Raw genomic sequence first — 26238 nt, 5'->3', positions numbered from 1 at the left:
ACCCTTACAATCTCCCATTAACCCAAGAAACTGTCTAGTGAGTGAGTAGATATTTCAAGAGGCTTTCTGAAATATAAAATGGTTATTTTGCAGCAAGATGGTATTTAAAACATTTCAACAGTACTCTAACAACTTTCAATATTTAAAAACACTATAAAGAACCCATGGAAAGCCAGACCATTTCCAGTGTTTTCACCATTAAGTAAACAAGGTCTTGGATTAATTCTTTTAAATAAACAAAACTTTTAATAAGCTATACTTTCTAAACAAACGTTACTCATTTTAAAAATTCACGGCTAGGTTTCAAAAGCATTTTTGACCAGTAACACAGATTTTAGTAATTCAGATAAGAAATATGATGAATAAAAGCTGACCTAAAGAGATTGTTTTAATATTTTTAAAAGCAGACAACATTAAGAAAGGTGAGAAAGAAATTAGACAACGTAAAGATAATCAAACTTGGAACAAGAATTTCAAGAAAAATAGAAAAATGGCTGTTTTCCTGTACTACCATGTGCCTCTCAAACTAACAATGCACCACACTGTTATAACCAAAAGAGAAAAGAAGCTAATGAAAATTTACAAAGCCACTGATGTCCCAAGTCATCTACAACACTGGGTCAATCCAGATTATGTGCTTTTGCTCAGTGACATACCAAACCTTCATCCAAGGTAAAGTTACTTCCAAATTAGCCAGAAAAACTAAGAATAATAATTTGGTACATTAATTATTATATAAAAGGCTAGCTTGGCCAGTCTCTCCCCATCCTAAAAGAACTGAAGTATAAAGAACTGAAAAGTAAACAGGGTCCAACAAAAGGTCACTTTTATAGGTTTGAGTCCCCAGAGTTTTATATAATTTCACATCAGATTACCTTATTAGACACGGTTCCCCGACACCAACAAACTTTTAGCTAAATATTCCTTTTGTCTAGTTTTCCATCTCTTAGAATTTCTTTTGTAAATCCTCATTAATAAGGAAGTTAAAGCATCCTCACCTAGTCAGCATAAATTGTTACTGGATGAGACAAGAAATATTAAACTCACTCAAATTAAAAAAGTCATTAGAAAAGAATTTAACAAGTAAAAGGTGATAATAAACAGTTACTAGATACATATTCAGATACTATTTTCAAAGAACTATGGTTAACTTATGTTAAATTTTTCTTAAGTCAGCAGTACGTCAAAACAATGTTTTTTAAAAAAAGCAATTTCTCAATCTTTCCATCTTTTCTATTCTGAGCAAATCCCTACGCTTCTTAACCAATTTTTCAAAGTGATGTTAACATCTCAAATAGATAGCTCAATGAAAATTTCAGATACAATCATCCTCGTGGTTGCAAAGAAATGAGCTTTCAAAAGAGCAGATGCTCACAACTCTAACTACCTTGTTCCATTCAAGGATGCACCTCCTCTAGCTTGCTGGAAATAACTGGAAGATTAATTAGAGCAGAAATAAAATAATGGAGTAGAACTGTACAGGTGGAGAAAATACCACCACCACACACAGGCCTAGTTCCTGGTATCAAAAGAATATTGAATTGTGTTTAAATGTCATCAAGACCTAAATTCTTCCTAATCTAGGGAGTATTTTATTGGTGTTTGGGTCATCATACCAGTACAAGAAAATTCTACATCATGTATAAGGAAAAGCTCAGAGTTACACAATCACATAATTTAAGCTAAAACACTTCCTTATTTCTTTTAACTACTAAGAAAAAGAAAACTGGGCAAGGAAGATTGCTCGTTATACATTTACCAGAATTTTGGATTCGCCATGTTTTTATAAATTGAGTATCAGGAGGTATCGACTCCCCTTCTCCTATGGTGACATCTTCAACAAAGGACATAGAGGGCACACTGATGTTTGGGCTCTCAAAGTCATAATAGGCGCCAATTGCTGCTTGTAGGTTCCTACAAATAAAGAGAAAAGGCAAAAGACTTCAGTCCTCTCCAGAGCATATTATCCTAATTGTCAAACAAAAGGAACCTATAGAACCCATATATAGAAGGTATATAGATGGCTCCTGGTATGTTAATCTTCAGAGTCATTGATTCTGGCTGAGGAACAACACGAAAAACGCCAGGACCAAAAACTTGTGCATCACTTTCTTCCCAAGGTACCCACATAGAAAGTAACAAACATTATTAGCACCATCAGCAACAATGTGAGGAAATCCCTCTCTTACCCACACAAGGACAGCAAGTATGGGTAAGGAAGTCAATTAAAAGAGAGCTCCTCTGTAGCTGTGCCTAAAACCCAAAGAAGCTCCATTAAAAAAAAAAAATCCAATTATTTATTTTTTTAAAAAAGCAATACATGCACATGATTCAAAGTTTCATACAATGAAAAATACCCATCTTATCTCTTCCCTCCTACACACACACACACATACACACACACAGGTAATCATTTGTTCATATTACTTTCTTAAATACCCTTCCAGAACTTCCTTATGCACATACAAGCAAATGATATATTCTTATTTCCCCCCTTCTTACACAATTGGTAGCATATTACACACTGCTCTTTGCTTTATTCCCTTAACACTGTATCATGAAGACATTTCTAAGTCAGTACACAATGAATATCCTCATTGTTTTTTACAGCTGTATCCACTGTATAGATATATCATTATTTAGGTAACCAATCCACTTTTGAGTTTGCTTCCTATCTTTAATTCTTCCATATATAAGCTTAAGCACACATAGTTTAACACACAAGTGCATCTGTAGGATAAAGTCCTACAAGTGATACCGTTGGGTCAAAGGGCATATATTTGTGGCTTTAATCGATATATCTAAACTTCCCTCAGTAAAAAAGTTACATACTTAATGAATGCTCCCACCAAGAATGTACGAGAGTGTCTATTTCCCCACTTGCTCATCAACGGTGTTTCTCCAACATTTTGGATTTTTGTCGATCTGATAGGTAAAAAATAAGATCTTGGTGAGGTCTTAACACCATTTTGTAAATAGTGGTGTTTTTATTTTGTTTTTTAAGATTTATTTATTTATTTTATTTATTTTTGGCTGCATCAGGTCTTAGTTGCAGCACACAGGATCTTCGTTGAGGCATGCGGGATCTTTCGTTGTGGCGCGTGGGCTCTTCGTCGTGGTGCGCTGGCTTCTCTCTAGTTGTGGCATGTGGGTTTTCTCTTCTCTAGTTGTGGCGCGCAGGCTCCAGGGCGCATGGGCTCTGTAGTTGTGGCGCGCGGGTTCCAGAGCACGCGGGCTCTAGTTGAGGCGTACAAGTGCCGTAGTTGTGGCGCACGGGCTTAGTTGCCCTGCGGCATGTGGGATCTTAGCTCCCTGATCAGGGATCGAAGCCATGTCCCCTGCATTGTAAGGTGGATTCTTTACCACTGGACCACCAGGGAAGTCCCTGGTGTTCTTTTCAATTACTTATAAACCCCCTTATGTCAGAAGGAACTACCAAGCACACAAACCAGAGTCCCTAACTGAACAGAATCACATGACTGACAGCTTGGTTCTTCAGTGCCAGAGACCAAAGGCCGCTAAGGGGTTTAAGTTAGCTGTGTTCATTAAAGATCAAAGAAATTGTCGGTAATTACATTAACCATTTCTCTTATGGTCTTCCTCAAACTAGTGACATCATCCCCAGTCCCCACAGAATAACAACACAAATAGCATTTTTCTAAACATAACCCAACCATAAGCCAATGGATCCAGTGGGTTGTTTTTAATTATATATAAACATAGCATGAAATAAGCTCTGACAGTACACAACTGTTCAACAGACATGCTATTAACAGCAAATACTTTTCTGCTGGGGGCCTGCCTGCTCTTCCAGGTGTTTGCAGCTGCCAGAAAGGAAGGCTATATTTAGAGCAGCTACCTCAGGTCAAGCCTCACGCAATGGCGGCCTGCAGTATTAGTGAGTCATGACTGGAATTACACCACCACCAACTGCTGGCTCGTCATGTGTGTGCTAGATAAAATTTACATGGAGCAGAGCTGGGCCAGGGTCCAAACTGTGCCTGTTTACTTGACCATTCAGTATGAAAGCTTAGACTTCAGTTTTTCCGGCAACTTCCTTATCTAGCTGACACTGATCTCAAGTGAAGAATATGTGACTGGTCGAACTTGGGGATGCCCAGACCCTACCACCCGCAAACAGACTTAGGAGTACATCTGGAATCAGCCTTACACTTAGGGATCAGAGATAAAACAAGGGAGAGAGAAATAAGCCTAGGTTGCATTTTGTTCTTCTGAAACTTTTTATAAAAACCAACTGTCCACTTTTTTATAAAGATAATTTTTCTGCCGAAGGTCTCAGGCAAACAGCCTGAATTGTCTTCTGTTCACTTGGCTGTAAAATATGCTTGGGAGGGAAGAGACTATTTGTGCACTCAGGACAATTGCCAATGCTCATCCTCAGCCTGTGTCATATTTCGCCACTTGGCTCTGCCTGATATCAAACAGGACTTCGAGACCAGCACAGCAGAAACACTAGCAAGTGGAAAAGTCCAGCTACCCTACTTAGGCAGATCCATCCCCCCCCCAAATCTCCTTTCACACATTCCAACTCATCCCACAGCCAAGCCAACAAAACTGCTTACTTGTACCTGTATTATACAGAAAATTCAACCAGAGAAAGATTAAGGAATACTTTTAAAGCCCAAAGTGAAACTGAAAGTAGTGAACTGGACTCCTGGCAGGAAGAAGAAGTGAAGGATGACAAAGCACAATCATTTCCCAAGTACAAGGCGGAGAGAAGACATTAGCCCAGTGGTGCTCTAACCCATCAGGCAGGTACACAGCTCCTCAGCGCTTGGACCATTTAGATCACTGCCTCACAGGGCCAAGGAACGGCAGGAAGAGACTAAATAGCTCCTATTCAGTGTGGGAACAAGCAGACATGATAGCATGTATTCCTGTTCAAAACAACATACTCAACTATTATTAGCCAATAAAAAACTCTACATGAAACAGAGCTGGCTGAGCAGATGGGAAAGGGAGGACACTGACTCAGTATTCAGTCCAGCCTGAAAGTTTAAACTTCCAGGTTCCTTCAGTGCTTTTGCTCAAGAAAAGTTTTTACTCTGATTTTAATAGTTAAAAGTGCCCTAAAGAACAAAGGGAGGCAGTGTTAATAGGGGGAAAAAAGGCACAGGCAAAGATGGATGATAGTGATGGTTACAAAACATTGTGAATATACTTTATGCCACAGAACTGTGCACTTAAAAATGGTTAAAATGGTAAAATTTTATTTTACTTTATTTTTTACTGATGTATAGTTGATTTACAATGTTATGTTAGTTTCTGATGTACAGCAAAGTGATTCAGATATATATATATTATTTATCATATTCTTTTCCATTATGGTTTATTATGGGATATTGAATATAGTTCCCTGTGCTATACAGTAGGACCTTGCTGTTTATCAGATGGTTTGTATCTGCTAATCCCAAACTCCTAATTTATCCCTCCCCCACCCCCTTTCCCCTTTGGTAACCATAAGTTTGTTTTCTATGTCTGCGAGTCTGTTTCTGTTTTGTAAATAAATTCATTTGGATCATATGTTAGATTCCACATATCGGTGATATCACATGGTATTTGCCTTTCTGATTTACTTCATTCACTTAGTATGATAATCTCTAGGTCCATGCATGTTGCTGCAAATGGCATTATTTCACTCTTTTTTTATGGCTGAGTAGTATTCCATTGTATATATTTACCACATCTTCGTTATCCATTCATCTGTTGATGGACATTTAGGTTGCTTCCATGTCTTGGCTATTGTGAATAGTGCTGCTATGAACATGGGGGTGCATGTACCTTTTCAAATTAGAGTTTTCTCCTGATATATGCACAGAAGTGGAATTGCTGGATCATATGGCAACTCTATTTCTAGTTTTTTAAGGAACCTCCAACCTGTTTTCCATAGTGGCTGCACCAATTTACATTCCCACCAACAGTGTAGGAGGGTTCCCTTTTCTCCACACCCTATCCAGCATTTGTTATTTGTAGACTTTTTAATGATGGCCATTCTGACCAGTGTGAGGTGATAACTCATTGCAGTTTTGATTTTCATTTCTCTAATAATTAGCGATATTGAACATCTTTTCATGTGCCTATTGGCCATCTGTATGTCTTCTTTGAAAAAAGAAGTCAGATTGACAGTCTTATGAAGAAAAATCATCTATATACTGAATATACAGTCAGGAACATCATCCTAAAAATACGGGGTAGAAGAAAACAGTTAAGAAAACTAGGAAATCAGAATTAAAGAGGGAATGCTGGAAGTCTAAGTATTAGCTCAGATTCTAAGCAAAATAAAATTAGACACCTTCTCTTTCCACTCTCTGAACAAGTAAGAAACTCAAAAGGATCCAAATTGTTTATAAGAAAAAAAACTATCCATCTAATTTGGACATAAATTAAAATGGGAAATCAGAATAATGAATCAATCTAGTTAAACATGAACAGTAGCATCTTCAGGCTTCAAGCAGTACCTATCCCGAACTTCAAGAAGTTTTCCTTACCTGTGGAGCACCAATGATACTGCTCCTAAGGCACAAGCTCATCAGGAATCAGAAAGACCTCACTATCTTTGAATGACTGAAAAAACCTGATTAGAAAAAGGATCAGCAAAACAGATGTCAGTTCTTACCCGGGCTTTCCAACATCTACCCGGGCTTTCCAACATCAACTCAGCAGGCATGTAACATGGAAGACCAAAAAAACAGGCCAAAAAACGTGTACTTGTGATACTTGTGAATTTTAAGGCCTCAGAAGAAACAGAATTTCATTAAAACAAAGATGAACACAGGTAGGGAATAGAAGTTGGGCTAAAGAAGACTTAAAATACTTTCAAACCTAAAAATTAACTAATAGATGATATTATTTAATACATGAAGACAGTAAGAAGAAAGAAAGAACTTGTGAAAGATTTCATTAAGAGAAGCAACAAAGTTCACACCAGTATTTACCCACTTCTCAGAGCCCTAGCAAGTCCAAGATTGTTTCTTCCTCTTCTTTTCCTGGCTATTTACTGATCCATTAATTTTAATACTTTTTAGAACTGGTCCCTCTAACTAACATCAGCAGTTATACCTTTCCCAAAGAGAAAGTAAAAAACTAGCATTCTGCCATGAAAACCCAAGGTGGTGGCACTGTTCTAGATTTAAAGAGAGGGTCCAGGGGTTAGGCGCTTTCACTGCCGTGGCCCGGGTTCAGTCCCTGGTCAGGGAATTAAGATCCCTCAAGCCTTGTTGAGCAACCCCCAAACACAAAAAATTTCAAAGAAACATAACAACCAAATGCAATATATGATCCTTGAGGTCCTTGAATGGATTCTATTAAAAAAAAAAAAGGGTTATAAATGATACATTTGGGAACAACTGAGCAAACTTACAATATGTACTGAATATATTTTTAGTACTAAAGAATTTTAGTAAATTATCTTAGTGTCTTACTATGTAGTTATGTAAAGGAATGTCCTTTTTTTAGAAGCATGCTGAAATATTTAAGGATGAAGGGTCGTGATGTCTACAACTTTCAAATGATTCAAAAAATTTTTATATAGAGAAAACAAATTATGGCAAAAATGTTAACCACTGTTCTTGAATTAGGTGGCAAGTATAAGGGTATATACTCTGATTCTTTTAAAATTTTCTGTAGGTTTGAATAGTTTATAAAAAAGGTAAATGAAAACAAAAACAAAAACAGAAGAAAGAAAAGGTATCTTTTTTCCCACCACTGGAAGATACAAAAAAAAATTAGGTGCAAAGAATTACTTCAGCCATCTAGGGAACATTAAGGAACCTATTGGGAACCTCAGGAGACCTAATGAGGATGAGGCTGACGTGCTGACAATGACAGATCAGAAGGGAAATAAAATTGCTGTGTCCTTGATGGTATAGTTGAACCACTAAATTAGGCAACCCCAGAGCCATCTTACATTGGGTATCATTGTCATCTGAGAAAATACAATTGGCTCATTGTTTAAAAAGTGGGCAGGGGAAGGGGCAGATTTTGAGCCTACACCAATTTGACACTGGCATTACAGAGTTTAATTTCTGAGTGCCTTTGGCTGTGTCAAGATCAAACTATTTTTCCTCTTTTAAAAAAACTGAGGTGAAAGTCACATAACATACAATTAACTACATACTTTAAAGTATATAATTCAATGGTGTTTACTGCATTCACAATGTTGTGCAACCACCACCTCTACTTTCAAAACTTTTAAATCATCTCATACCCATTAAGAACACCACATGTCCATTAAGTAATCATTCCTCATTATTCCCTCCCCCCCATCCCCTGGCAACTACAAATCTGTTTTCTGTCTCTATGAATTTGTCTATTTTGGATAATTTATATAAAAGGAATGACACCATATGCAACCTCTGTGTCTGGTTTCTTCCACTTAGCAGAATATTTTTGAGATTAATCCCAAATGGTAGCATGCTGATCAGTATTTCATTCCTTTATATGGCTAAGTAATATTCCATTATATGTACATACCACATTTTAACTATCCATTCATCTGCTGATGGGCATTTGGATTGTTTCTACCTTTTGACTATTAAGTAATACTGCTATAAACATTCATATACAAGTGTCTGTGTGGGCATATGTGTTCATTTCTTTAGATATATAGCTAGGAGTAGAACTTCTGGGTCACATGTAATTCCATGTCTAACTTCTCAAAAAACCACAAACTGTTTTCCACATCAGCTGAACCATCTTACATTTCTACCAACAATGTACAAGTCAAGTGTTCCTATTTCTCGACATCCTCACCAACACTTATTTTTTCTTTTTTTTTTATTATAGCCATTGTAGTGGGTGTGAAGTGATACCTGACTGTGGTTTTGATTTCCATTTCCTTAATGACCAATGATCTTAAACAATTTTTCATGTACTTGGCTATCTGTATATCCTCTTTGGAGATACGTCTATTCAAATCCTTTGTTCATTTTTGTGACTGAGTTACTTGTCTTCCTATTGTGCAGCTGTAAGAGTTCTTTATATATTCTGGATACTAGACCCTTATCAGATATATGTTTTACAAATATTTTCTCCCATTATGTTGACTGTCTTTTCACTTCCTTGATAATGTCTTTTGATGCATAACAAGTTTTTAAGTTTCTTGCAGTCTAATTTATCTAGTTTTTTTGGTTGTTGCTTTGACTCTGACATCAAATCTAAGAATCAGTAGCCCAATCCAAGATCATGAAGATTTATCCCCATGTTTCTTCTAATAGTTTTATTGTTTTACTTGTATTTAGGGCACTGATTTTCAGTTAATTTTTGTATAAAGAGTGAGGTAGGGGGTCTGACTTCATTCTTTTGCCCGTGGTTATCCAGTTGTACCAGCACCATGTGTTAAAGAAGATGAAATATTTTTAAGAGAAAAAGAAGTTGGACAGATTCTTGGGTACGAGTAGGATTCTGCCCTATGGGTGATCCTAGCTAGCCTTTGGGGACACTTCCATGGCAAGTGCAATAAACGGCAAAGCTCAGACATGGGAAACTGAGTGGGAGAACAAATTGAGACATGCACTGTACCTCACCATAACTCAAGTATGGTATGCTTATGCTCTGATCACCCTAAAAAATATATTTCCTATTCCCAAACACAGTTTCTAGGACTGAAAGAACCAACAACATTTATGCTCAGAATCAAACTAAATTATCAGCACAAAAACGTTTTCCCTATCTGCCAATCAGTAAGTATATAATATTTACTTCTTTTATATTTCTTTTCTTTAAGTTTTCACTCATTCATGCTCTAGGTAATAGAAACGTAAAGATAAATAAGACAAAGTCTTTGCTACCAAGGAACACAAAGTCTATTAAAGAAAGATTTAGAAACAAGTAATCACAATTCAATGAGGTAAATTTCAGGGAAGAAATATAACCAAGGACTACAAAAGTACAGAAAAGAAAATACCTTACTCAAACTTAGGAACTCAGGGAAAGCTTCATCAACCAGGTAACATCAAAACTGTACCCTAATGAACTGGTTAACCACCTAGAGAACGGGGTGAAGGGGCATTTCAGATAGAGGGAGATTATATGCAAAGGCATACAGATGTATGAGAGTTACAAGAACAGCACAAACTCACCAACAGACAGAAAAAGACAGGCCTGACAACATTCAGGTCCCTGGTTCTGGTTGTTTCTGAAGCCCAAATGAATTGCTAACTTAAGTTCTAAGATATTCCTGTATCCTTATTAATTCTCATTTTTATTCAGGCTAGTTTAAGACAGGGTTGTGTTCACCTCCAGTACAGTCCTAACTGATACAAGACTAAAGTATTGCAAAAGTTAAAAATCCACAATGCATAACAAAGTCAAGGGGACTTCCCTGGTGGAGCAGTAATAAGAGTCTGCCTGCCAATGCAGGGGACACGGGTTTGAGCCCTGGTCCGGGAAGATCCCACATGCCGCAGAGCAACTAAGCCCGTGCGCCACAACTACTGAATCCCGAGCGCCTAGAGCCCGTGCTCTGCAACAAGAGAAGCCACCACAATGAGAAGCCCGCACACCGCAACGAAGAGTAGCCCCCCGCTCGCCGGAACTAGAGAAAGCCCGCAAGCAGCAAGGAAGACCCAACGCAGCCAAAAATAAGTAAGTAAGAGAAGTAACCACTGACACTGCAGAAATACAAACGACCATGAGAGATTACTACAAGCAACTCTATGCAAATAAAATGGACAACCTGGAAGAAATAGACAAATTCTTAGAAATGCACAACCTGCCGAGACTGAACCAGGAAGAAACAGAAAATATGAACAGACCAATCACAAGCACCGAAATTGAAACTGTGATTAAAAATCTTCCAACAAACAAAAGCCCAGGACCAGATGGCTTCACAGGCGAATTCTATCAAACATTTAGAGAAGAGCTAACACCTATCCTTCTCAAACTCTTCCAAAATATTGCAGAGGGAGGAACACTCCCCAACTCATTCTACGAGGCCACCGTCACCCTGATACCAAAACCAGACATAGATGTCACAAAGAAAGAAAACTACAGGCCAATATCACTGATGAACATAGATGCAAAAATCCTCAACAAAATACTAGCAAACAGAATCCAACAGCACATTAAAAGGATCATACACCATGATCAAGTGGGGTTTATGCCAGGAATGCAAGGATTCTTCAACATACGCAAATCAATCAACATGATACATCATATTAACAAATTGAAGGAGAAAAACCATATGATCATCTCAATAGATGCAGAGAAAGCTTTCGACAAAATTCAACACCCATTTATGATAAAAGCCCTGCAGAAAGTAGGCATAGAGGGAACTTTCCTCAACATAATAAAGGCCATATATGACAAACCCACAGCCAACATCATCCTCAATGGTGAAAAACTGAAACCATTTCCACTAAGATCAGGAACAAGACAAGGTTGCCCACTCTCACCACTATTATTCAACATAGTTTTGGAAGTGTTAGCCACAGCAATCAGAGAAGAAAAAGAAATAAAAGGAATCCAAATCAGAAAAGAAGAAGTAAAGCTGTCACTGTTTGCAGATAACATGATACTATACACAGAGAATCCTAAAGATGCTACCAGAAAACTACTAGAGCTAATCAATGAATTTGGTAAAGTAGCAGGATACAAAATTAATGCACAGAAGTCTCTTGCATTCCTATACACTAATGATGAAAAATATGAAAGTGAAATTAAGAAAACACTCCCGTTTGCAACAAAAAGAATAAAATATCTAGGAATAAACCTACCTAAGGAGACAAAAGACCTGTATGCAGAAAATTATAAGACACTGATGAAAGAAATTAAAGATGATACAAATAGATGGAGAGATATACCATGTTCTTGGATTGGAAGAATCAACATTGTGAAAGTGACTCTACTACCCAAAGCAATCTACAGATTCAATGCAATCCCTATCAAACTACCACTGGCATTTTTCACAGAACTAGAACAAAAAATTTCACAATTTGTATGGAAACACAAAAGACCCCGAATAGCCAAAGCAATCTTGAGAACGAAAAATGGAGCTGGAGGAATCAGGCTCCCTGACTTCAGACTATATTACAAAGCTACAGTAATGAAGACAGTTTGGTACTGGCACAAAAACAGAAATACAGATCAATGGAACAGGATAGAAAGCCCAGAGATAAACCCATGCACATATGGTCACCTTATCTTTGATAAAGGAGGCAAGCATATACAGTGGAGAAAAGACAGCCTCTTCAATAAGTGGTGCTGGGAAAACTGGACAGGTACATGTAAAAGTATGAAATTAGAACACTCCCTAACACCATACACAAAAATAAACTCAAAATGGATTAAAGACCTAAATGTAAGGTCAGACACTATCAAACTCTTAGAGGAAAACATAGGCAGAACACTCTATGACATAAATCACAGCAAGATCCTTTTTGACCCAGCTCCTAGAGAAATGGAAATAAAAACATAAATAAACAAATGGGACCTAATGAAACTTAAAAGCTTTTGCACAGCAAAGGAAACCATAAACAAGACCAAAAGACAACCCTCAGAATGGGAGAAAATATTTGCAAATGAAGCAACTGACAAAGGATTAATCTCCAAGATTTACAAGCAGCTCATGCAGCTCAATAACAAAAAAACAAACAACCCAATCCAAAAATGGGCAGAAGACCTAAATAGACATTTCTCCAAAGAAGATATACAGATTGCCAACAGACACATGAAAGAATGCTCAACATCGTTAATCATTAGAGAAATGCAAATCAAAACTACAATGAGATATCATCTCACACCAGTCAGAATGGCCATCATCAAAAAATCTAGAAACAATAAATGCTGGAGAGGGTGTGGAGAAAAGGGAACACTCTTGCACTGTTGGTGGGAATGTAAATTGATACAGCCACTATGGAGAACAGTATGGAGGTTCCTTAAAAAAACTAAAAATAGAACTACCATATGACCCAGCAATCCCACTACTGGGCATATACCCTGAGAAAACCATAATTCAAAAAGAGTCATGTACCAAAATGTTCATTGCAGCTCTGTTTACAATAGCCAGGACATGGAAGCAACCTAAGTGTCCATCATCGGATGAATGGATAAAGAAGATGTGGCACATATATACAATGGAATATTACTCAGCCATAAAAAGAAATGAAATGGAGGTATTTGTAGTGAGGTGGATGGAGTTAGAGTCTGTCATACAGAGTGAAGTAAGTCAGAAAGAGAAAAACAAATACAGTATGCTAACACATATATATGGAATCTAAGGGAAAAAAAAAAAAGAGGTCATGAAGAACCTAGTGGCAAGACAGGAATAAAGACACAGACCTACTAGAGAATGGACTTGGGGATATGGGGAGGGGGAGGGGTGAGATGTGACAGGGTGAGAGAGTGGCATGGACATATATACACTACTAAATGTAAAATAGATAGCTAGTGGGAAGCAGCCGCATAGCACAGGGAGATCAGCTCGGTGCTTTGTGACCACCTAGAGGGGTGGGATAGGGAGGGTGGGAGGGAGGGAGATGCAAGAGGGAAGAGATATGGGAACATATGTATATGTATAACTGATTCACTTTGTTATAAAGCAGAAACTAACACACCATTGTAAAGCAATTATACTCCAATAAAGATGTTTAAAAAAAAAAAAAAGAGTGGCCCCCGCTTGCCGCAACTGGAGAAAGCCCTCGCACAGAAATGAAGACCCAACACAGCCAAAAATAAATAAATAAATAAAAATTAAATAATGTATAATTCAGGTGTACTTTAAAAAAAAAAAAAAACTACAATGAGATATCATCTCACACCAGTCAGAATAGCCATCATCAAAAAATCTAGAAACAATAAATGCTGGAGAGGGTGTAGAGAAAAGGGAACACTCTTGCACTGTTGGTGGGAATGTAAATTGATACAGCCACTATGGAGAACAGTATGGAGGTTCCTTAAAAAACTAAAAATAGAACTACCATATGACCCAGCAATCCCACTACTGGGCATATACCCTGAGAAAACCATAATTCAAAAAGAGTCATGTACCAAAATGTTCATTGCAGCTCTGTTTACAATAGCCAGGACATGGAAGCAACCTAAGTGTCCATCATCGGATGAATGGATAAAGAAGATGTGGCACATATATACAATGGAATATTACTCAGCCATAAAAAGAAACGAAATGGAGGTATTTGTAGTGAGGTGGATGGAGTTAGAGTCTGTCATACAGAGTGAAGTAAGTCAGAAAGAGAAAAACAAATACAGTATGCTAACACATATATATGGAATCTAAGGGAAAAAAAAAAAAAGAGGTCATGAAGAACCTAGTGGCAAGACGGGAATAAAGACACAGACCTACTAGAGAATGGACTTGGGGATATGGGGAGGGGGAGGGGTGAGATGTGACAGGGTGAGAGAGTGGCATGGACATATATACACTACTAAATGTAAAATAGATAGCTAGTGGGAAGCAGCCGCATAGCACAGGGAGATCAGCTCGGTGCTTTGTGACCACCTAGAGGGGTGGGATAGGGAGGGTGGGAGGGAGGGAGATGCAAGAGGGAAGAGATATGGGAACATATGTATATGTATAACTGATTCACTTTGTTATAAAGCAGAAACTAACACACCATTGTAAAGCAATTATACTCCAATAAAGATGTTAAAAAAAAAAGTAAGTAAATAAATATTTTAAAAAACAAACAAACAAAAAGTCAAGGTGAGCTGGAGGAAATGGGCTCCCCTCCATCTGGTCTTAGCAAGGTAGCAGTCCTTGTATGTAGCAAAGCAACTGTTTACACTCCATATTCACTCCAAAGCTAGATGGAGGTTTTGGAGCTTGGACCATAAAAGGAAATTGCCCACAGAACACTGTGCAAACTTCAGTAAAGTTTTTCAAGACAAACCAATCTGCAAAACACAACCCAACCCAATCTGGCTTTCCAGAAAGAAGATCTGACATACAAGATAAGAATATAACTTTCTGCCTAAAGCCAGAGATCTGAAACCTCTAATGGTTAGATAATTAAGAGACTTGCTGAATTTCAGCACCTGAACTCTCTGCATCACTTAAACTGTGAGACACTGATGAATACAATGTAAATAGCCCCTTTCAAACACTTCTCCCAGGATCCCCCAAACTGCCATCTCCTCCCCCCTTCATTATAAACCGTATCTAAAAGAAACATAGCTGGGGGAGGGGAAATTTAGGGGGTGACATTCCACAGAATATTTGAGAAAACTCTAAATCCAGAATTATCCATCCATGCCCTGAGTAGAGACCTTTAACCTGGAATGATAAGCAGAGCTAAGGGACCTAACCCAGTCCTAGCAATCCTCTTCAGCAATCTTGGAGGCTAAAATCTAATCATAATATTACTGGAGTTGGTTATTTATCAAAGGGAATGTCCAAATATGAAGTGGATAAGCAATGAACTTAAGTTTTAAAGGAGTTCTATTATTGGGAGCCTATAATTATTATACCCCTGGTCAAGCCCCAGGTCCCAAAAGTAGCATCATATTGGAAGGGAAAGCTAAAGCAGCATGGCCCTCATAAAGGAACTCTCCCACCCTGCCCCTACATCTCCTGTGCTCCTCTCAAGGATGGTCATGAAGAATATCAGACACAGGAAATCTTTCTGGGGGAAGCTAGGCCAAGGCCTTCAGTTCTCCGCCAATGAAATGAGTTAACAGGTGACCAGGAGACTTGCTGACTGTATTATTTACTGCTCCTGCCCTACAGAAGACAGTGTACACTCGTAATTCTTTCTGCTTCTATCCCCCAGGCTGAGAACAGTGCCTGGCATATAGAAGGTGCTTAATATATATTTGTTGACTGGAATACGCTACTGACCAAAATATAGTACAGCTGCCCTTGACCAACATGAGGTAAATTGGGCGGGTCCACTATACTCAGATTTTTTTCAATGGTAAATACTACAGTACTACACAATCCAAGATTGGTTGAATCCACGGATTGGGAACTGCTGATATGGAGGGCCAAATTATAAATTATACACAGATTTTCCACTGCACAAAGGGTTTGCACCCTTAACCCCCTAGTTGTTAAAAGGTCAACTATATTTCTCCTTTCATCACATTTTCCCGTCACAATTTTATACTGGGACTATAGGCATACCTTGTTTTAATGGACTTGGCTTTATTGTGCTTTACAGATAATTGCTTTTTTACAAATTGAAAGTCTGTGGCAATCCTGCTGCAGGCAAATCTATCAGTGCGTTTTTCCAACAGCATTTGCTCACTTTGTGTCTCTGTGTCACATTTTGGTAATTCTCACAATATTTCAGACTTTTTCATTATTATTATATTTGTTATGGTGACCTGTGATCAGCAATCTATGATGCTTCTATTGTAATTGTTTTGGGGTGCCACGAAAAGTGCCCACATAAGACTGTGAACTTAATTGGTAAATGTGTGTGTTCTGACCATTCCACCAACCAGCCATTCCCCCAACCAGCCATTCCCCCATCTCTCTCCCTTCTCCTTGGGTCTCCCTATTCCCTGAGATATAATATTGAAATTAGGACAACTGATAACCCTTCAGTGGCCTCTAGGTGTTCAAGTGAAAGGAAGAGCCACACATCTCTCCCCTTAAATCAAAAGCTAGAAATGATTAAGCTTAGTGAGGAAGGCATGTCAAAAAGCAAGACAGGCCAGAAGCTAGGTCGCTTATACCAAACAGCTAAGTTGTAAAAGCAAAGGAAAAGTTCTTCAAGGAAATGAAAAGTGCTACTCCAGTGAACACACGAATCATAAGAAAAGTGAGACAGCCTTATTGCTGATATGGAGAAAGTTTGAGTGGTCTGGATAGAAGATCAAATCAGCCACAACATTCCCTTAAGCCAAAGCCTAATCCAGAGCAAGGCCCTGACTCTCTTCAACTCTGTGAAGGCTGAGAGAGGTGAAGAAGCTGCAGAAGAAAAGTTTAAAGCTAGCAGAGGTTGGTTCTTGCAGTTTAAGGAAAGAAGCCCTCTCCATAACATAAAAGTGCAAGGTGAAGGAGCAAGTGCTGATGTAGAAGCTGCAGCAAGTTATCCAGAAGATCCAGCTAAGATAATTCATGAAGGTGGGCTACACTAAACAAGAGATTTTCAATGTAGACAAGACAGCCTTATATTGGGAGAAGATGCCATCTAGGACTTTCATAGCTAAGGAGGAGAAGTCAGTGCCTGGCTTCAAAGGACAGGCTTTCTTGTTAGGGGCTAATGCAGCTGGTGGCTTTACGTTGAATCCAGTGATCATTTACCATTCTGAAGACTCTAGGGCCCTTAAAAATTATGCTCAGTCTGCTCTGCCTGTGCTCTGTAAATGAAACAACAAAGCCTGGATGACTGTACATCTGTTTGCAACATGGTTCACTGACCATTTCAAGCCCACTGTTGAGACTTACTGCTCAGAAAGAAAGATTCCTTTCAAAATGTTACTACTCATCGACGGTGCTCCTGGTCACCCAAGAGCTCTGATGGAGATATACAACGAGATTTTCATGTCTGCCAACACAACATCTATTCTGTAGCCATAGATCAAAGAGTCATTTCTACTTTCAAGTCTTGTTCTTTAAGAAATACATTTTGTGAGGCTATAGTGAATCCTCTGATGCATCTGGGCAAAGTAAGTCCTTCTAGAAAGGATTCACCATTCTAGATGCCATTAAGAACATTTGTGTTTCATGGGAGGAAGTCAAAATACCAGCATTAAGAGGAGTTTGGAAGCTGATTGCAACCCTCGTGGATGACTTTGGAGGGGTTCGAGACTTCAGCGGAGGAAGTAACTGCAGATGTGGTGGAGGTAGCGAGAGAACTAGAAGCGAAGCCTGAAGATGTGACTGAATGGCTGCAATCTCAGGATAAAACTTTAACCGATGAGGAGTTAACTTTTTACGACGAGCAAAGAAAGTGGCTCCTTGAGATGGTATCTACTCCTGGTGAAGATGCTGTGAAGATTGTTGAAATAACAACAAAGGACTTAGAATATTACATAAACTTAGTTGATAAAGCAATGGCAGGGTTTGAAAGGACTGACTCCCAATTTTGAAAGAAGTTCTACTGTGGGCAAAATGCTATCAAACAGCATTGCATGCTACAGAGAAATTGCTTGTAAAAGGAAGAGTCAGTCAGTGCAGTAAACTTCACTGTTCTCTTACTTTAAGCTGCCCCAGCCTTCAGCAACTCCCAAGCTGATCAGTCTGTAGCCATCAACATGGAGGCAAGACCCTCCACCAGCAAAAAAGATTACAACTTGCTAAAGGCTCAGATGATGGTTAGCGGTTTTTGCCAATAAAGGATTTTTTAATTAAGATATGTACATTGTTTTCTTAGACATAATGCTATTGCACACTTGACAGACTACAGTATAGTCTAAACATAACTTTTACATGCACCGGGAAACCAAAAAATTCATGTGACTCGCTTTATGGCAATATTCAGTTTATTACGGTGGTCTGGAACCAAACCAGCTGTATCTCCAATGTATGCCTATATATCAATATAACAGAGGGCAGAGGAATGCCAACAACAAAAAAATGTATCATTTAGCCTATAGAGTGCAGGATCATGCAAATGTATACCTGGACCAATCAAGACCAAATTAGGGAAAGCACAGCTATCACCCAAAGACCTTCAGTTGGTGGGATAGGGCACCTGGGACAACAAAAGTCATAATTATGATAGCTGGACCTGACTAGGGGTCATCTCCCACGGGAGAGGGGGGATGAGAGCATTTGTAGTTGTTACTTGTTTGGCAATGCCCCCACTTGCACGTAGAACTCCTTAATACAGAGTGAGGTCATTCAGAGTTGACGTGGGGGTGGGGACACCCAGAAATTTGGAACAGAAATTTAGAAAGAGTTTTTCTCATAGTATCTGGGCTATAAACTACACATTTGGGGGCTTTTGACAGTCACGGTTCTCTTCAGCAGAGACAGGAGACCACTGCAAACACCTAGATACAACATACATAGAAAGGAATCTGAAGGGCTTTTTAGTCCCTGGTTCCAGTTGTTCCTGGAAGCCCAAACTTATTCCTGCCTTTGGGTTCTGTGTAACATAGAAACATCCTTAAAATACCCCCACCCCTTTAGCATTATCTAGTTGGAAGTAAGTTTGTTACCTGCAACATAATAATCCCAGATTAATTCACAATTGTAGAGTGTGGTCCAGAGATAGAGTCTGCAAGTCTGGTGCAAAGTCTGTCACAAGAGACAGAAGAGGAACTGGAAAGGTAAATTAAAACTTAACTTAGATCCAGCAATCTACTTTTGGGTATATATCCAAAAGAACAGAAAGCAGAGTCACAAAAAGAAATGTGCATATCCATGTTCATAGCAGCATTATTCACAATAGCCAAAAGATGAAAGCACATGTCTATCAACGGATGAAATGGATTAAAATACACATGCAGTGAAATATTACTCAAACTTAAAAAGGAAAAACTGTCACATGCTGGAACATGGATAAACCTTGAGAACATTATGCTAATAAGCTGTCACAAAAAAGACAAATACTGTATTACTGTATTCACTTATATGAGGTATCTAGAGTAGTAATTCATAGAAACAGAAAGTAGAATGATGACTGACAGGGGCTAAGGAAAGGGGGAAATGAGGAGTTATTGTTTATGGGTAGAGAGTTTCAGTTTTGCAAGATGAAAAAGTTCTGGAGATTAACTGCACAACATGCTTAACACTACTGAACTGTACACTTAAAAATGGTTAAGATGATAAATTCTATGTTACGTGTATTTAACCACAATTTTTAAAAATTTTAATTAGGATGAGACCAATATGCTTCATTAAGAAATTTGGACTTAACTCCTAAGAGCAAAGGAGAGCATCTAAAGGTTAAAAAAAACAACTTTACTGAAGTACGACTTATGCAGCATAAAACTCACCCATTTCAATTGCACAATTCAATGATTTTTAGTAAAGTTACTGAATTGTAACACAATCACCATGTTTCAGAACATTTTCATCATCCCCACAATGTGTATGTATGTTATGTTAATGGCACAGGGGAATTAAGGATGTTAATCAGGTGACCTGGACATAGCAACATTATCCTGGATTATCCAGGTGAACTCAATGTAATCACTTCCTTAAGTGTGAAAGAGGGAATTGGAAGACAGAACCAGAGAGAGAGCAGTGTGAGAAGGACCCACACGACATGCTGGCTTTGAAGATGGAGAAAAGAGGCCATAAGCCAAGGTATGGTATGTGGCCCCTGGAAGTGGGAAAAGGCAAAGAAACGAACTCTCCAGCAAGAATACAGCCCTGATACACCTTTATTTTAGCCCAGTGAGACTCATTTTGTATTTCTGAACTCCATAAATGTAAAATCATAAATTGGTGTTTTTATAAACCACTAAGTTTGTGGTAATTTATTAACAACAGCAAAAAATTAATACAATGGTTATTCATTATATTATTCTTTCTACTTTACTATATGTTTGAAAATGTTCATCATACAAGAAAACTATGAATATAAAAAACTAAAAGGTTACAAATAAAAAGGTGCTACTTTCTGCTGAGTCATTTCCTTCATCATAACTCGGCTCTCAAGAACTCAATTATCCATTAAAGATGCACACTTAGAAGTTAACTCCTATTCTTCTTGCCTCCCGCCACCCCACCCCCGCCCTCACCATGTAACTGCCATGGACACTTCCTAAAAGGGTAAATAATCACTAGGTTCAGTGCTAACTGAAATTTTTGAAGATACTAGAACAGAGTAGAAATGCGCAGAGTAGCCATGAAAATGTAAAATACCCAAAAAGTCCCAGAATGACAAACAGAAAACGTGATTCAAACAAAACTAACTTCATAAACAAAACATCTGTGGTTTACTGTTGTTCATGAAACTTTCGTTGGGACATAATTTAAAGTAGCAGTTATGAAATGATCAAGTAAATCTATAATTAAGTATGGTTTTCAAAAGTGTGTTTACCTCACAAGGAACTTAGAATAAGCCAGCAATGGTTAAAATGCGTCTTATCCTACAGCTTAGTCAGAGATCTGTTTTCTAAAAAATACTAGGAACTTTTGTTTTTTTATTTTTAAAAAAGGGAAAAGTGCCAAAAAGCTAAATTGTAAGCCAGCATTCCACTCTCAAATCTAGCTGTTGTTTCTGCATACAGAGAAAAAAAATGCAGGGGCTTCGAAAAGAAATCACATACCTTTTACATATACCTTTGATTAAAATGCTCCACACCTGTCTTATATGTCCTGCCTAGAGATTTCCTGATGGTGTGCTACAGGGGCCAGCTTCAAAGCCTCTTCAGTTTCATCGCCCCTAAAGAACCACGCTGACCACACCATCTTTGGAGAACACAACCGTAAGCCTCAGCATACTTCACCTCCAAAAATGCATACTAGGGTACGTGTCTAAGATCCTATGTTATGAATCTTATTCTGTCCTCTAAAAACAAAAAGGTAAATAAAACTTGGCCAACTTCTATGCAATATGATGAACAAAGCCAATGCAGTGTTATCATCACCACCAAATAATGTCACATGGCCTTAATGCCTACTCTGCTCATTCTGCAGCCAACCCATCTCCAAATACTCTGCGGCTATATTTGGCTGTTCTCTAGTACATGTGAGATAGGTACCTTAAAAAGCTACACACTTACAGCTGGAAGACTAAATTAAATTGGACAGAACTTGAAAAAAGACTAGGATAAAGGCAGATTTTATCACAGCTCATAAACCTGAGAGGACCAGCTCCCCTTTTCTTTTACAAACTAATAAAACGACAGTATAAAAGATGTCAGATGCCATTTTTAGTAGTAACTAATCCCTGAGAACAAACAAGGAAGACAACATGTAAAGAATATTTCCTGTAAAAGTCCTATGACACTTGCAGACAGTCTCACATACTCTGTTAATGTTTTCATGTCTGGGCAACCAACTGCACATGAGAAGCAGTCAGGTTTGGACGGCTCATCCAACTATGGCATTTCTTTTACATTACAGAAGAAAAGGATTTTTAAAAATAGCTACTTTGCATGATACTGCATAATTACCACCAGTTAAATTACTATCAAAAAAAAAAATCACAAAACCATCCAAACAAACACGGGAAAAAAAACTAATTTGGTTTACAAAGAAAAACTAATAAAAGCTTAAGAAAAACCATTTCTGTAGCTTTTTCTTATTCCTTAAAAAGAGTGGTCTCTCAAAGAGAGAAAAGCAGCAAACATCCCCAAATAATGTAAACACAGTGAAAAAGTTTATGTATTTCAAGCTTTGCAAAGGTCAAGGAGATCTCTCTCTCTCTCCAGTACCGTTTCTTTGGATCCTCTGTGGCTGAGGGTAAGGTAAATATGCTAAGCTCAACACTATTAAGACAAGCAACCAAAATCTGCTTCATTCTCCATAAAATCCTTCATGACTCTGACAAGTTCCATTTAAAAATTAGCAATATCTTTACAAAAGACTGCGAACTAATAAACACAGAAGGAACAACAGAATTAGAAAATTATCTTTTTGCAACCACTAGGCAATAAACAACTCAAGCAAGGATCATCAATGGATACTAAAACAGGAGGAAGATTGCTGGGGAAAAGGATATTCTCACAGTCTATCACAGATTACTTACTAATTACAAAGGAGAATAACAGGTGAACACTGTCTTAACTAAATACTCAAATTTAGCATAATAATGGGACAAAAGCAGATGCCTCCTGATGTGATGCAACAGAAGACACACATTTCTAACAACAACAAAACGTTTAACCTGAATTTAACCACGAGGAAACAGACTAATCATCAATATGGGACACTCCAGAGGACAACTGGCCTGGACTTTTAAAAAATGTCAATGTCATAAAACAAGCAAATGGCAAAGGTAAGGGACTGTTCTAGATTAAAGACATGACAACCTAATATAGCATGAGATGCTTGAGAAGACTCTGGATTTTTTTTTAAAAAGTTATAAAGGGCATCTGGGGAACAAATAGGAAAATCTAGATATGAACTGTATATTGGATAACACTATTATTTCCAGGCTAAATTCCTTGGGAGTGACAATGACATTGCAGATATGTAGGATGACGCCCTTGTTCTTAGAAGATATCTGCTGAAGGACTAAGAGGTGAAATGTCATGATGTCTGCAATATATCTCAAATGGTTCAGGGAAGAAAAATAAAATAAAATAAAATCCAGAGAGAGAACTTTCACACATTGCTGGTGGGAATGTAAAATGGTAGTTACTTTGGAAAAGAGTTTGGCAGTTTCTTAAAAAGACATAATTTTACAATACAAAATAGCAATCAATTCCTAGGTATCTACCCAGAAGAAATTAAAACATACATCCAAAGTCTTGCAAATGAATGTTCATAGCAGTTTTATTCATAATAGCCAAGTAGAAAAAAATCCAAATGTCCATCAACTGGTAAATGGATAAACAAAATGTAGTATATCCATGCAATGGAAAATTACTCAGCAATAAAAATACTGATACACGCTAAAACATGGATAAACCTCATAAACAAACACTAACTGAAAAAAGTCAGATACTAAAGACCACTTATGGGACTTTCCTGGTGGTCCAGTGGGTTAAGAATCCATGCTCCCAATGCAGGGGGCCTGGGTTCAATCCCTGGTCCGGGAACTAGATCGCACATGCATGCCGCAACTACGAGTTTGCATGCCACAATTAAGAGTCCACATGCTGCAACTAAGAGTCCACGTGCCACAACTAAAACACGCCGCAATGAAGATCCCACGTGCCATGACTAAAACCCGGCGCAGCCTAAATAAATAAATAATTTTTTAAAAAAAGACCCCTTATTATATGATTCCATCGATATAAAAAGTAAAAGAAAAGGCAATTAGTTAGAGACAGAAAAAAAATTAGTGTTTGCCTGAGGCTGGAAGTAGGAATGGTGATTAACTATAAACAGGCAGGCAAAGCCTTCTTGGAATGATGAAAATATTATACAACTGGATTGTAGTGATGGTTGCTCAGTTCTGTAAACTTACTAAAAATCATTCAATTATCTATTTTAAATGGGTTAATTTATGATATGTAAATTATACTTCATTGAAGATACTTTAAAAATAAAGCAGATACGGTAAAATGGCAATCATACAGGTATTCATTGTGCTAATCTTTCAACTCTTCTATAGTTTTAAAAGTCTTCAAAATAAAAAGCTGGGGGACAGATAGAATGAACTCTGCATAGCACATACTCACCCCAAAATTAGTGTTTCTAACTGTAGATTACCTAAAAGAAGTAAAGGACAGAGCACAACTCTGATAGATTTAGGATTAAATAAAAGAAGAACATATTGGAACCTAGGGCAAATTTTTATCTAAGGATGTGTTTAACAATGTTTTCTCTACTTAGGTATTATTTTTTCCTAATTACACAAGTAATACATATTCATTATAGAAAATGTGAGAATTAAAGTGAAAAAGAAAATAAAAAACAACTTCATAATCTCATAGCCAGAGATAAGTATTTGTAGTTTGTTTTTTATCCTTCAGGTAAATGCAGATCCATTTTGGCGAAGGAAAGCTATCTAAATACAACATCATCACAACTTGATCAATTATTCAATTGGTATACTAAAATTTTACATCATATCCAAACAATCACATAAATCGTAAGAATAAAAAGGCAGAATAAAAAATTTTAGATGCAAATCCAATACTTCCTTTCAGCTTCCAATTAAAAATTTCAGGGACTTCCCTGTGGCTCAGTGGTTAAGAATCCGCCTGCCAATGCAGGGGACACGGGTTCGAGCCCTGGTCTGGGAAGATCCCACATGCCTCAGAGCAACTAAGCCCGTGTGCCACAACTACTGAACCTGCGCTCTAGAGCCCATGAGCCACAACTACTACTGAAGCCCACGCGCCTAGAGCCCGTGCTGTGCAACAAGAGAAGCCACTGCAATAAGAAGCCTGCACACCGCAAGGAAGAGTAGCCCCTGCTCGCCGCAACTAAAGAAAGCCCACACACAGCAACAAAGACCCAATGCAGACAAAACTAAATTAACTAATTAAAAAAAAAATTTCACACACTAGCCTCAGCTCTCTCCCAAAACCCTCCTAAAATATAGGTATAGTTCTATAGATTGAATGAACATTTGTGTCCCCCCAAAATTCATTGTGAAACCCTAACTCCCAATGTGATGGTATTAGGCAGTGGAGCCTTTGGGAGGTGATTAGGTCACAAGGGTAAAGCCCTCACGAATGGAATTAGTGTCCTTATAAAAGCCATCCCAGAGAGCTCCCTTGCCCCTTCCACCACATGGGGTTACAGTGAAAAGTCAGTCATCTGTAAACCAGGAATCGGACCCTCACCAGACATTGAATCTGCTGGCACCCTGACCTTGGACTTCCCAGCCTCCAGATATGTGAGAAATAAATCTCTGTTGTTTATCAAGCCACACAATCTATGATATTTTTGTTATAGCAGCCTGAATGAAGAAAAATGCGGGAAAAAGTCAGAAATTCACAAGGACCAAATGAACAAGTGAGGAGGCAATATTTGGGTGGCTAGAAAGCAGACAGACAAGTGGTAAATGACTTAGCCAACCTGAGAAAGATGACTCCTCCTCGGCCAGCAGTGGGAACAAGTAGAGAAGCAATCCAACTTAAAATGAGGATTCCCCAAAAGGTTCAGAAATTAAGAGCACCAGGTACCCTACAAGTGAAGGTAAAGACATGGATAAAAACAGAAGTTATGCATTTGCCTAAACTATGCATCAGACCTCAGATCCTCAATACAGTCTAAACACTGCATAGCTGGTGACTGCCCCACCCTGGAGGAAATGGGTGGAGCTGTTAAGCCCTCATTTAACAAACCCTACAGTCAGGCCCACAACTTTCAAACAACTTTTTGTGTCCTACTCTTAAATACGAGTAGATAGCTAATAAACAGCAAGTACATAAGGTAAAGTATCTAATATGAAAAAAACTAAAGCAAGCAAACAGAAAAGGCAACCTGAAGAAAAACAACACTGAGGAGATCTCAGAAAAGAGAGCAAAAATTTTGTCAAAAGATTAAAAGAGGGGAAAAAAAAGATAAGACAGAGGACCAGAACAGAAAATCCAGTGTCTGAAAAATAGGAGATCTAAGAAAAGAGAACAGAGAAAATGAAGAGGAGGAAATCAAAGAATTAATTCAAGAAAATTTCTAAGATCTAAAAAAAACAAAACAAATGAACAAACACAACAAAAAAGAAACAGAGGTATAGACAGAGAGAACAAACAGGTGGTGGCAAGGATGGGGGGTAGGGGGAGGAAAGAAAT

General features: G+C 38.1%; 1 protein-coding gene across 2 annotated transcripts in view; it reads right to left on the bottom strand.

The window, feature by feature from the left end:
• ILRUN (inflammation and lipid regulator with UBA-like and NBR1-like domains) overlaps window positions 1–26238 on the bottom strand; it is a 114641-nt gene that overhangs the window by 72669 nt on the left and 15734 nt on the right. For both annotated transcript variants that reach the window (XM_061196365.1, XM_061196366.1), the window contains exon 2: window positions 1760–1914. In XM_061196365.1, the coding sequence (XP_061052348.1) occupies window positions 1760–1914 (155 nt within the window). The remainder of the gene's footprint in view (window positions 1–1759; window positions 1915–26238) is intronic.

Source organism: Eubalaena glacialis, chromosome 7 (genome assembly GCF_028564815.1).
Source record: "Eubalaena glacialis isolate mEubGla1 chromosome 7, mEubGla1.1.hap2.+ XY, whole genome shotgun sequence".
Lineage (NCBI taxonomy): Eukaryota > Metazoa > Chordata > Mammalia > Artiodactyla > Balaenidae > Eubalaena > Eubalaena glacialis.
The sequence above is the reverse complement of the archived record's forward strand: the minus strand, read 5'-3'. Positions and strand labels throughout refer to the sequence as shown.